The 13,575-nt window shown below is 35.2% G+C and overlaps 2 protein-coding genes across 2 annotated transcripts in view; both read left to right on the forward strand.

Moving 5' to 3' along the window:
* Positions 1–242: 242 nt before the first annotated feature.
* LOC124639835 (ras-related protein Rab-7a) lies at positions 243–2,779 on the forward strand. Its single transcript, XM_047177339.1, has one exon. It carries the CDS (start codon positions 378–380, stop codon positions 1,002–1,004), a length of 627 nt encoding a protein of 208 aa, XP_047033295.1. The 5' UTR covers positions 243–377; the 3' UTR covers positions 1,005–2,779.
* A 5,600-nt stretch (positions 2,780–8,379) lies between these two features.
* Positions 8,380–13,575, forward strand: part of LOC124640524 (b(0,+)-type amino acid transporter 1) — a 29,950-nt gene continuing 24,754 nt past the window's right edge. Inside the window, exon 1 of the mRNA XM_047178316.1 lies at positions 8,380–8,514. Coding sequence (XP_047034272.1) covers positions 8,475–8,514 — 40 coding nt within the window. The 5' untranslated portion in view covers positions 8,380–8,474. The remainder of the gene's footprint in view (positions 8,515–13,575) is intronic.

A 13,575-nucleotide genomic window follows, 5' to 3' on the forward strand; every position in this document is an offset into this window, starting at 1 on the left:
AATTGTGATAAAGAGTGGGCTTATCAAAGCAATACACGAACCGAGTAAAATATACAGAAACAGTATATTTATTTTACCTATCTGACACAGTAGGTAGAATTAATCAATGACCATCTATTTGTTGATGACGAATGGTTAACATAAACAGTTAAGTGAGCAAATTGTTGTTATCAACCATTTCATTTTATTATATAGGTAAAAATTGAATTATGTATTTCACAATTATTTAAATATGGCAATACTCAAAGGATAGCCATCGAAATAAACTAGCCACGAAAAACAGGTGACGCATTTATCAATTTTGTTAATGTCAAAAGTGCAGACAAAGAGTGTGATTATTTTGTAATTTTCCACGTTTTTATAAATTTCTGTGTAAAATGTCTTCGAGAAAAAAGGTACTGCTGAAGGTAATCATCCTTGGCGACAGCGGTGTGGGCAAGACTTCGCTCATGAATCAGTTTGTCAACAAGAAATTTTCCAATCAGTACAAGGCAACAATAGGCGCAGATTTTCTTACGAAAGAAGTGATCGTAGATGATCGAATCGTTACAATGCAGATTTGGGATACTGCTGGCCAAGAGCGATTCCAGTCCCTAGGAGTGGCGTTTTATCGTGGGGCGGATTGTTGCGTCTTAGTATTTGACGTAACTGCCCCCAACACGTTCAAGTCCTTGGAAAGTTGGAGGGACGAATTTTTGATACAAGCCTCACCCCGAGATCCCGACAACTTCCCATTCGTGATTTTGGGTAACAAGGTTGATCTGGACAATCGCGCTGTTTCTGCCAAGCGTGCACAACAATGGTGTCAAAGTAAAAATGATATTCCGTATTTTGAAACAAGTGCCAAAGAGGCTGTCAATGTGGAGCTGGCGTTCCAGACCATAGCTCGAAATGCTTTGGCCCAAGAGAAGGAAGCAGAGCTTTTCAACGAGTTCCCTGATCAAATCAAGCTTAATGCCAATGACAATGGTCGTAACAGGGATGGTGACAACTGTGCTTGCTAGGCCCTAAGAAATATGCTTCAGTGATGGCAATTTATTAGTCTCAGATTATATAAAGTAAACATACATTAAAGTATAATGATATTCTGTAAGTAATGTTTCCTTTTATATCATGTAAAAATGTATAGAATTATAATGTACCACATTCACATACTTTATATTGGTTTGTTATGCACTTTTGCAAATTTGCAAAAAAAATTGGTTACACTTTTAAATTGGCTTTTGCCAGCATTTCAGTTTTCTTTAACAAGTACAACAATTATAATAGTTTGGATGTTTCTTTGTCAAAATTCTCAAATATGGGTATAAGTTTCAGTCTCAAATGTAATACAACTGACAAAGGAAGTGCTCTAATTTAATTCACAAAAAGAACTCACCAGAATCAACTAAAAATTGTGTATTGGGTCAAGGTTACAACAATGTTCTAGTAACCAGATCAGTTATTTGGCAACTAATGTAATGTTTGAAATACACACTGTCTTTTGATTTTTGTACAATTCTTGTTATTATAAAAATTTATAAAAAAGTTATTATTAAAAGAATATTGTGTAAAACAAGCTTATTGTTTTAATTAAATTATGTAGATGGTTCACTATTACAATATTCAACTGTTTGATAGTGACACACTATTTTAATGACAAGTTATTTCTTAGATATGGGTTATGGATAGTGTATTCCAAAATTTATGTAATGCATGTATATTCCTTCTATGCTCTTTTCAAGGTTATATTTCTTTTCCTGCAAAAAATATTTTATAGTAAATGAAATTCAGAGTTTCTTACACTGATATTATTTTCTAACTTGCTCTGATACTTTGACCACTAACTGCAGAAATAAAATCTTAGATATGAATTATTAAGTTGAAGGTTCTAAGAATATAATTTTGTATAGATGTATGAGGAAATACTAACATTCATGATATATACAATGTGATATTATAAGTTGGAATCTTTGTTGAATATTATGTCAATATGAATTGTTATTTGTTCAGTTGTCTGACAGTATAAAAACTGAAATATACAGTATTGATGTGGAAATTCAACTGTTGTGGCTTCATGACTGTGTTCTGTTTCACCATAAATTGGATTATGTTTACGGAAAACAGACTATTTACATGAGGTTTATGCAGCAATAAACATTTCTGTATATATTTGGATTTTTAAACATTAGTTGTAAGTAGTTAATGGTAACACTATATTATAAAGTAACATGTTCTTACTCAATACTAACTTTACAAGTTATGGGTTTCTGACAACAAGAATGTTAAAATACCCGAAACCTACTTACATATACAGTAGTAATAAGAAAATTATCCAGTCATGTCACCTGAATGTAAACAGTGCTTCAGTTCATTTTGGTTAACATAGCTTTTATAGCAATGCCTAATGAAATTTCCAGCTTTTAGTAATAGAAATTGGGTCACATACATGCTGTATGCCTGTTGTTATTGGTATTATGTAATTTTGCATCATAAAGTCCATCGAATATTAAGTATCTTTATACATGAATACATTTAACTAATGTTTTAATAGTAAGCCTTGCTTATTATGTTGATTATCCACACGACCTTGCCTATTATTTCAATACTAAAAAAATTAGTGATCAATATGATTCTCACGTGTTTTTACATCGCATATTTTTCAATTATATAATTATAGTGTATTTAAATTACCTAAAACAAAATATAAATTAAGATCTAGTTTTAATGGAAGGTAACAAACGATGTACGCTGTAATAATGGTTGCTTTTAATTTTATATTAATAAACTTTAAAAATCATTCTGTTTTTATTACAACTTAGTTCTAAAACCCTCGAAAATAACATGAAGATCCGTAAATTTTTAACCGACTTTAAAAAAGGAGGATGTTTTCAATTCAGCTATATCTGTATTTTCATGATAGGGATATGAGAAAAGAAGTTCATAGTTATAGCACAGATTATATAATAGTTACTACGTAACAGATAAATCACTCCATACAAAAAAGTCCATACCTACTGTTATAAGCACCTACAAGTTCCCCAACTACCTACAAATTCCTAGCTGCGTTATAAAATGAACCTTAAAAGCTCGGCGCTTGATTGTTATTCCAATGCGATAGCGCACAGTTCAGTGACCGCAACCGTGCCGTGGCCGTGCTTAGGGTTGCTTCTTACAATTTATTAATATTTAAGTAGGAAAACAAAGTTACGCTTATTTTAAGATAGCCTTTTTTAAAACTGAGTTTTTAAATAAAAAGTAATATCAAGAATATTTTTCTTTAGTTAACTATTATATTGCCTACTAAAATGGAGTATGGGTACATATTACTAAATATTACCTATAAATACGTAAGCATAGGTAAGTACTTAAGTAAAGCTTTCGTCAAAATCAAAGGCGGTTTCCAACTATTTTTCGAGCACAAGTGCCATACCCCATATGGTACAACTCCGTCGAGTGTTGATACATACCTAAAATTGGTTTCTGCGTAGCGAAACACGTAATGTTCCGAGTCGTCATTAAGTTGGACCAGAACTATACCTACTTACACTCGAGATGTGTTTTGAGCTACAAAACTCACAATACAGTTCATATAACTAAGTAGGTATCTAAAGTAAAATAAGTACCTAATGATCTCTGTTGTTAAAATCATAAAGTAGATAAGTATTAATTTATTAAAAAAAAAAATAGAATTACTAGATAAGTTCATACATATAAAATGTTTCTAAATCTTACAATAGTCGCATATAAACCAACACAACTCAAAATAATCCATCAGTTTGTGAGGTAGCTTAAACAACCTAATAAAAACCAACAGCATAACGTACCACGAAATAAAAATAATAACATTGGAGCGCGCGCGGCGCGTGACTGTTGAAAGCCCTGAGCCGCGTGGGGCTACCGGTAACCCAGCGAGCGGTAGGCATTTATCGCGTGCAAGTACGTCGAGTGACAGAGGCCTGGTTATAGTATTGGTCATATCCCGGTAGTTTTACCCACAACACTGGAGTTAACTACTTCCCGCATCCGGATATATAGTAGCCTATACTTTAATAGGTACTGTAAAGTTCATCCATGGCATGCAACATTTGTTGTGTTGTGTTATGTAGGGCCTACAGTGCACTATCTAAAAGTATGACTCATCCGTTGCTATTGTTGCAGATTATGTTATGATTCAGACCGTTTATAATTAATCTTATCAAACATTTCTTTATCTTGTTCGAGCAAGGAAACTCTGTTCTGGTTTCCGTGATAGCCTTTTAGATATAGGTCTGGAAAGGAAATAATGTTCATCCAATATTATTATCAATCATTATTTACTAGTGCCATCTGTTGTGGCATTTACTAAATTTGACGAGAGTTATATTGTAGTCCACGCCATCTGTTATTGGATAGCAGAATCTCTACCTCTCGTTTCAAAATCGTGTTATCAAGGATTGTAATATAGAGGGAGCTAGTATGTTTTTTATTCTCCGGAAAGGATATTATGTTATATTTTCTTACATTTAAAAGTAACGATGCGTTCTACTGTTTCTCAATATGAAAGTCACCGCAGTATATTGTTGTAAGAAAGATAAAGGACAAACTAGTCTGCCACACTCAGAGTCATTTAATGGTTACTTAAGTGGCTCCTTAGTATAGATGTAAAAAAGCTCACTCTCAGAGACAATTAATGATCCGTTACCATCCCTTAATGACAATTAAAGTTAAGTACAGCAAAACCTTTACTTAACTTTCTAATGATTGATTTTGACATTTATGTTTAAGGTTATAAAAGTAAATAAAATATTTTAAAGTCTCAGGAATAGAAGTGTTTTAACAATAAAGTAAAGATGAGTGATTTGCTTGACTTTATTGATTTTGTAGACTATACCAGAAGGGTTAGAGTAGTGAGGCCAAATAAGAAGCCCAGGAGGAGTAACATTAGAAGTCTATAGGAATATAGAAGGGTATTTTTCTATCAATGTTCAAGCAGTCACTGGGACAAACTTGGAATTTTATGATCTAGTAGCCCGGTGGCCTGGCAGTACCCATGATAGTTTTATTTATAACAGCAGTGCAAGTAAACAAAGACTGAATACTGGTGTGTTAAAAGGGATAATTTTAGGGGACAGCGGGTATGCAGTTAGCAATGTGCTACTGACACCGTTTTTATCACCAAATTCAACTGCACAAGAAAGCTACAACAGAAGCCAAATAAAATATAATGTGGAATACTGTGGAAAGATGCTTTGGCATTTGGAAAAGAAGGTTTCCTTGTCTCCAACTTGGCATGGGCATTAAGATGGATACAGTTGTGGCTGTTATATGTGCTTGTGCGACACTGCATAATATTTCTTTACAGGTTGATGATTTGGTTCCAAAGAACTGGGAATCTCCTCATATTGAGAATGATGATGTTGTCCTGAGTGAAAGGCGTGAAAGCACAACCAACAGCAATGGATTTTTGGTGCGACAATCTATAGTTGATAGATTTTTCTCATAATATAATTTTTAATAAATAAAAATCCATAAAATAAGAGGAATATTTTTTTAATTGTTGAACAAGAGGCCAATTATGTAGTACAAAGTTTATTTGACTTCCTCGTTGATCTAGTGGTCGCAAGCGCGGCTGCTGTGCTCGAGGTCTCGGGTTCGATTCCCGGGTCGGGCCGAAATCGCTTTTTGGGTTTTCTTAAACTTTCACAAAGCAGCCGTAGTCTGGAAGTTGGTGATTGATTCCTGATTGAACTCCTGTGTTATACTATCCCATGCTGCTTGTTTCTTGGCGACTGACTTGCCATCTGTTATTTAAGATTCCACGATTGGTCTCTTTTTAACTAATTGTGCTAACAAAGCTTTTTCGTCCGCCGTGAAATTAGCCACACGTTTGCGTGGGGCTCTTGTTCCTGAAGACTCCTAAAATGAAACAAGCACAAGTTAAATTCTTCAAATACATATGTGCAGCTACTAATGTACATAGAAACGAAACTTACCATGATAATATATTAAGATAAAGCTATTTATTTCAGAGCTTATCACACTTTTCCACACACTTTTCTTTCCTGACGGTTAACGGAACAAGAATTTTAAACGTAACCTTGACACTGACAGTACAATATTGACAGTGATACCAGAAAAAAGTTTCCATGTACTTTATATCATTTACATGAAAATAGGTGTTTTTACGTAAAAACGATCCCGAAATTAACAAATTCTTATTTCTATTGTTGATATACAAGGTTTTAATGTATTTAAATAGCAGTTTTTGCTACTTAATAATTTCACATTTTAAGGTGCGGCTACACCTTTCGTTTATCGATAAGCATTATCAAAGACAATTTGACGATACTCTGCCCTACGGATACTTAAAGCTGTCATTAACTAATGAACCCTTAAATTTCGTCTCTGGGATGTATCATTCATTAACAGATTTAATGATAATTAGTTAAGGACTCATTAGGACTAATTTAAGTATCCATTCTGAGTGTGGCAGTATGAGGTATATTTTACCAGTTTCAGGTGTAATGTCGGCAACTATTATGTGGATTAGGGCATGCAATACCGGTTTACCGGTTTCGGTTTTACCGGTAAAACCGCCCATTTTAGCGATTTTTAAATTACCGGTAAAAATAATATGTAACCGGTAATTTACCGGTTTTCACGTTTTTTCTGATAAAATATAGCAATTGTTCATTTAACGTCAAATCTTCATTTTGTAGCCTGAAAATAATGTAATGTTGCATTCATTACATATTGTAAGTGTTAAAGTTGCAGTTTTTAGGAGAGTAAACTTATGTGACTCCTTAACTATCTCTAGGTTAGATACAAATCTTCTTTCTCATCTTAATTTTATAATATCCAAACAATTTTTTTTCGTTCGATTATTCTGATTTGCCTCATAGCTGTCAGCTCATATTGGGTAAAAATGTAGCGTATGCTTATTTTACCTACTCGATGACATTACTGAGCACACAGTCCAGGTGTGCACTGCCTGGGTAAAGCCGTGTCGTCGTCGAGGCAATAGGCAGCAGCGACCTCTCGCGTGCGGTCCTGGTTCAAGCCATGGTCCGGAGTGAATGGGAAGCCGTCGCCTCCTTCTGCGAAGCAGTCATGCTCGAGAAGGAGACGGCGGAGCGACTGCGAGTTCGCACCTCTCATCCCAGCCGCTGTAGTGGACCAGGAAGACACCACGGGCGCCGAGTGTCGAGGGACGACACCCGGCCACCGTAGGCGTCGATCTGAGGGCGATGAGTTCGGGTGGCTCATCGTGGTCACAGACCCGTATCGGCGGCGTGCGTTGTTCCACGCGCTCCTCAAAGAGATATCAGCAAACACAGCGGGGCCCAACAGGGCCAAGGCCTGCCGGGGCTGCGGGATTATTCGAAAGAGTTACCGCGACCCTGGTCCATAAAATGCGTACGATTTACCATAAAAAAGGGCTTTCACTTCAATGAAAAAATGTATTTTCACTATAATTCTTAGCGTTTATCCCGTCTTGTGGCGGGGTCCGGTTTCAATATCTTCTTCTTCCACTTCACTCTATCCAGGACATCTTCCTCTTCGAGTTCGTAGATTTTCATGTCATCCATTACGACACTCAATCACCACAGTTTCGGCCAGCCCCTAGGCCTTTGACCGGGTATATCGAGATTGAGTACATAACATTGGCGATGTACTCAGGTGGTCTCCTTTTAACATTTCCGTACCATCGCAGCCCTTTCTCTTGCATTTTGTCGGCGACATCGCGTAAGGATGGTACTGACATGCTTTTTTGCTACGGCCCACATCACAAAAAATGTTTACAACCGTATACCTTGTATTGTATTTATTTTTTGCTTTTAGACTACCCAATCTTATTGTTATAATATCACATTAAAAAAAAAATACAAAAATTACCGTTTTACCGGTTTACCGGTAAAAATATTTTGATTACCGAATTTTTACCGGTAAATTTTATTTTACCGAAACTGCATGCCCTAATGTGGATCCTTTGATATCGAAGATTGTGTGCATAATTAAACAGAATTTTGAAATCTGATCTGAATTACTGTTACCTTTAAATATAATAAAATGCATTTATTCAGCTTCAGATCAGCAACTTCAAAATTACCTTTGCATACAATTTGCTGTAAGTTTATGAGCGTATTAAATGGGTCCTATTTCTTAAAATCCTTTCAGATGACCTATGAATAATTGCCTACTATTCTCAATAAATAATGAAGTGTGCCTGTTGAAAATGATGCTGCATCTAAACATTCCGTGTGTAACAGTAATGTATAGTTTATGTAGGCGACGGTTTCACGTTACCTGGTATTTCGCTGGAGTCATTCATGTATTGGCACTTAGAAAAAAAACGGCTTTACTTCAGCCTGCGCATGCGGGGGGACAGGGGCGGGGCTGCGGGGTGTGGCTCGCTGTTTCAGCCGGCTAGTTGATCGCTCGTAAAATTCAGTCAGTCTTGCTTGTGACATGAAAGGGCGCGATCCTTCACACGTAACACGGTGCTTCGAGCAATGCATCACCATGAACAAACGCCAGGGAATGCATGTAATGGTGAGTGTTTAGAAAATATACTTCATTGTAATTGTTCTTATCAACTTTCTCTTTGAAAAAACTTGTTTCTGAAATTGAACAGTGTGTGCAGATTTATAGTAGAGTTGTATGTCACAATTCCCGGTACCGCTCTAATTGCTCATTATTTAATTCCCATAAGACTGTTACTAAGTCAAAGATGTTTCTTCAGTTAATTTTTATTTGTTATAACAAGTCAAATTGAAGTCAATACATGCTTGAGTTTAATTTAACATTGTCTATCTAAATTGCAATTCTAGCTTGGATATGGTAAATTTTGAAAAGGTTTTCCTTATAACACGATATCATTTAAACTTACATTTAATAATTAATAGATATTAACTTTATAACGATCAATATATTCAATCTTATCGTATCAGAAGGTGGTAAGTGCGCGGTTGATTTCATACTAACAACTAGACTAAACAACCGGACTACGGTAGTACAATATGAATAGGAAATTGGAAGTCCAGATTACATCATTAACCGGGAAAATGCAAAGACTGACATACATAGTTGCATTATACATCGGATTCTGAATTTTCATGTGACGTTTACCTTATCAATTTTGCTAAATGCTGATTAGTAAATAAATAAACAATAATTTGCGTACCTATACCTCGCCGACCTATCCTATATAATGTCTAAAGAAAAAAAATAAGACATCCAAAATTAAAAACTGTCATCAACTACCTTAAATATTTCAATATTTATTTACAACTCAACAGCATAATATAAATAAGTTATCTGCTGATTAACGTAAGCCGCTATCAGAGTCATAAGGAAAGTCCCACGTTAAACTTGAAGGTCAAAGTCAACCATAATTTCCTCGAATTCGCTGACGTAAACACACCTGCTTAATTTTAGACGTTTTGAACTTTTTGATCAGATAGAAGTACCTGTTTTACCAGAGTTTAACTTCTTATTCTAACTACCTAAGTACTTGTGAAGGTACCTATGTACCCTTGTCATCATTATTTTTCATCTTTGGCTTTCAGCAACAATGGTTCCATGCAATTTCACTCTTGTTTATTATTTGGGTAGGTCCTCCTATTTTCCTCATGTTTCTTTTTGTCCCTATTTTCCTTATGTCCTCCTATTTTTTTAGGGACTATAGGTACTTACAGTAGCAAGAAAAACAGCAGCTTCTAATCAACTCCAGAATCATAGTAAAAAACACTTCCCGTTTTAATTGAACTATCAAACGTTGGTCGGATTTAGGTTCGTAAATGGTTAGTAATCCGTTTTGTTCTTTTTATTGGTTTTAGATAAATATATTTTTATAATACATCCATCGTCCTATGTCCATCTAGAAATTAATTTAGACACAAATTTTACCCTTCACAACAAAACAGACATAATTAAAAGGGGTTCAGACAACTTCATTAATTAAAAAAACACAGACAACGCTAAGTCCATGTAGCTAATAGACGTCATTTATTACGACGTAAACCTTGTGCCTCGGTAAGGCTTAATGTGAACAGTTTTCAAAATATATTTCTCGAATGAACATCTTCAGTAATCTCAGAACATGAAGAGAGTGCTACTGGCCATGTTTTATTCGCATAAGTACGGCGACGTCGAGACGGAAGCTTGTTATTATATTGTTACAGAAAGCTTGAGATGCTGTCGTGTTTGTAGACGCCATTTTCATTTCAAGCTCAGCACAATTCTTTTTCACATTAAAAGAAAGCGGAGAAAACGTGAGGTTTTAAGTTAATAGATTCAACTCTTCTCTTAATTGATTGTGATTTGGCCTTTACAGAAATATAGCTTCTTATAAATACTTATAATTCACAGATTTATCAAAAGAAAATCACAGAAATTAAACAAAAATCAACTCCCATTCGCATTAACAATTTGACAAACCTTTAATTAAGTCATTGACGTAACGTAAGCAAATGCGAGATATTTCATAAGAAACGCTTACGTATACATCGCTAATTTTTAAAAGCGCGTGCAAATATGATGAATATTTTAAAAGCGTTTAAAATATTCATCATATTTGCACGCGACAGTTACATGTCAAAGTAACAAAGAGCGTTTCAAAACGAGCCACATATTATGAGCTCTCAAAATAAATTGACATCGTCTGCTGTGTATCGAGATTCCTATTTATGGTCATTGGCCCAATTGTGCTGTTGTCATGTACCTCGAGATGTTACAATATGCGAGCCGTAAGAGTACTCTCGCAGTCAATCATTAATTTTGCTCACGTGTTTATTTGAATTAGTAACTTTACAGCAGAACAAAGTTTCAGGTTTGATATGAACTCTTTCGTTTATACGCCGATGATCACGATTTTAACGATTCATTATTCAAAAATATTCACAGCTATCCACAAAGTTTTTCTTGAAGGTTTAATGTTGGTAGGTATCTATTTTTCGTAATGTTTGAGTAATGCTAGTAATTGCGTTGTTCGCACTTATTTATGGTTAGCGTCAGGAGCGCCGTCACAATTCTCCGATCCTCTCGAAATACATATAGAGAGTTGCTACCTAATTGCTACCAGCTACCATTAGTTGCTACCAATTGCTACCCTCGTGGTTTTGAAGATATTCAGCATCCAAAGGTGACAGCCATTCTGATATCAGGATGGCTGTCACTTTTCCCAGTGTGAAGAAACGGCGCAAAAGTATTGAGTTTTTTTTTCACCCAGAGTTGCTACCTAATTGCTACCCTCCAGAATTAAATTTTGGGCCACAAAGATTTCCTGGATAAAAAGATATTAAAAAAATGAGTTTTTACGCCCTGCCAAATTAAATTAGCAAGCTGTCAGTTAATACAAATGAGTACTTTTGACGTAGGCGCTATCTATTATAATCCGACAGCTGATATAAATGCGGCCGAAAAGTGAACTAAAGCAAGCCGCCATCTTTGAACATCATTTTTGATTAGGTGTATTTATAAATGTTACCTGTTAAATGAAATTTCCCGAAATGCATGAAAAAAGTATTTATTATAATTACCTCAGCCTTCGATTGTTAACACGAAAACATCCAGTAAGGCCAGTCGTGTAAAAATCATACCCAACTCTACGTAAAACATGAACTGATTTGGTCACAGTAAAACAATATTGATTTTATTAAAAAATATTTTTATTTCAGTCACTGACTTAAAATAGACTCTTTTGCAAAAAAAGCGGGCACCTATGCGAAATCTTAGTTTTAAGGACTAAAAAATTTTCAAAACACCGACGAACATTCTGCCAGCGATTAGTCCAAAACAAGGTTTACCAATTTTTTAGCAATTTTAAAATATTCAAATTTAGAATACACTCTCACGCATGCTTGGCTAACCTTTTTGATGCACACACACATAAAGTCCTTAAAACTAAGATATCGCATAGGTGCCCGCTTTTTTTGCAAAAGAGTGTATATCATACCCTGACATGATTTAATAAATTTTGAATTATTTCGTGTTAACAATCGAAGGCTGAGGTAATTATAATAAATACTTTTTCATGCATTTCGGGAAATTTCATTCAACAGGTAACATTTATAAATACACCTATAAATGATGTTCAAAGATGGCGGCTTGCTTTAGTTCACTTTTCGGCCGCATTTATATCAGCTGTCGGATTATAATACATAGCGCCTACGTCAAAAGTACTCATTTGTATTAACTAACTGCTTGCTAATTTAATTTGGCAGGGCGTAAAAACTCACTTTTTAAATATCTTTTTATCCAGGGAATCGTTGTGGCCCAAAATTTAATTCCGGAGGGTAGCAATTAGGTAGCAACTCTGGGTGAAAAAAAAACTCAATACTTTTGCGCCGTTTCTTCACACTGGGAAAAGTGACAGCCATCCTGATATCAGAATGGCTGTCACCTTTGGATGCTGAATATCTTCAAAACCACGAGGGTAGCAATTGGTAGCAACTAATGGTAGCTGGTAGCAATTAGGTAGCAACTCTCTATATGTATTTCGAGAGGATCGGAGAATTGTGACGGCGGTCCTGACGCTAACTATTTATGTTTGTTCAAAATTGGCTTGCGTTTATCCTTGTTTGATGATTCCTAAGATTAGGTATAATAACAATCAAAATTGGTGAAGTGTTATACGGAAGACAATTTATTGTACCTGTATTGTCTTGTTTTCTAAGCTTTTCACTTGTAGTTTGGATAAGATTATGAACATGGAAAATAATTATTCATGAATAATAAAGTATTCATTTCAATTACACTTCAATGAATGTAAGAAATGCCATGATTCGGGTGTAGACTTACTGATAAAAAGTTAATACATACTAGGAATAGAAGCAGACGTAGGTACATACCTCGCAATAAATTAGTTACTCATATAACATCTATTTTATTATACAATAGTGCATATATGTTGGTCACGTTACAATAAGACCAGAGCCAAATGGGCAAGATTGCTAAATTAAAATTATTTATTAGAATATATTGTGTTCATGCAAGGAACTGCATTGATGTAGCAACATTCCACTCTGCACAGTACAACTAGGCATGTTACAAGCACGTGTTGCATGTGCGAGAAATATGTTTGTGCAATTAGCCAGGGTGGTGACAGTTTTACAACTGATACGGTGCCTAATTTGCAAGTACTCTATTACATCCTTAAGATATTCATTAAAGTTTATTAGGTAATAAGCTATCAAAATGCAGTAAATATGAATTCAGAATTTAATTTATTCAAAGGAATATAGCCATAATAGTTGACGCGTAGCAATTAGCTATGCGTAGTAAGAGCGTAGTCAATTCGTAGCAAAAGCGTAACCGTCGCGTAGTACTTGCGTAGGGTGCCCGTAGTCCCTGAGTAGGCAACTGACGCGTAGTAGAGGCGTAGTTAATTTGAGATGATGATTAACAATCGCAGCCCACTTGTAACTGGGTTAATATTACCAACCTGAATTTTGTCGATATTTACCCCATTTTATGCTAACATAAAATGTCTTTTAAACTAAATTGGGTCCACTTGTTAACGTTTAGGGATATTTGTAAAACTCGTAACCAGCGACCATTTACATAATTTGGGTAGTTACTTTAACCAAAAGCTAGGTTAAGCTGTTTATTTGT

This window comes from Helicoverpa zea, chromosome 2, assembly GCF_022581195.2.
Source record: "Helicoverpa zea isolate HzStark_Cry1AcR chromosome 2, ilHelZeax1.1, whole genome shotgun sequence".
Taxonomy (NCBI): Eukaryota; Metazoa; Arthropoda; class Insecta; order Lepidoptera; family Noctuidae; genus Helicoverpa; species Helicoverpa zea.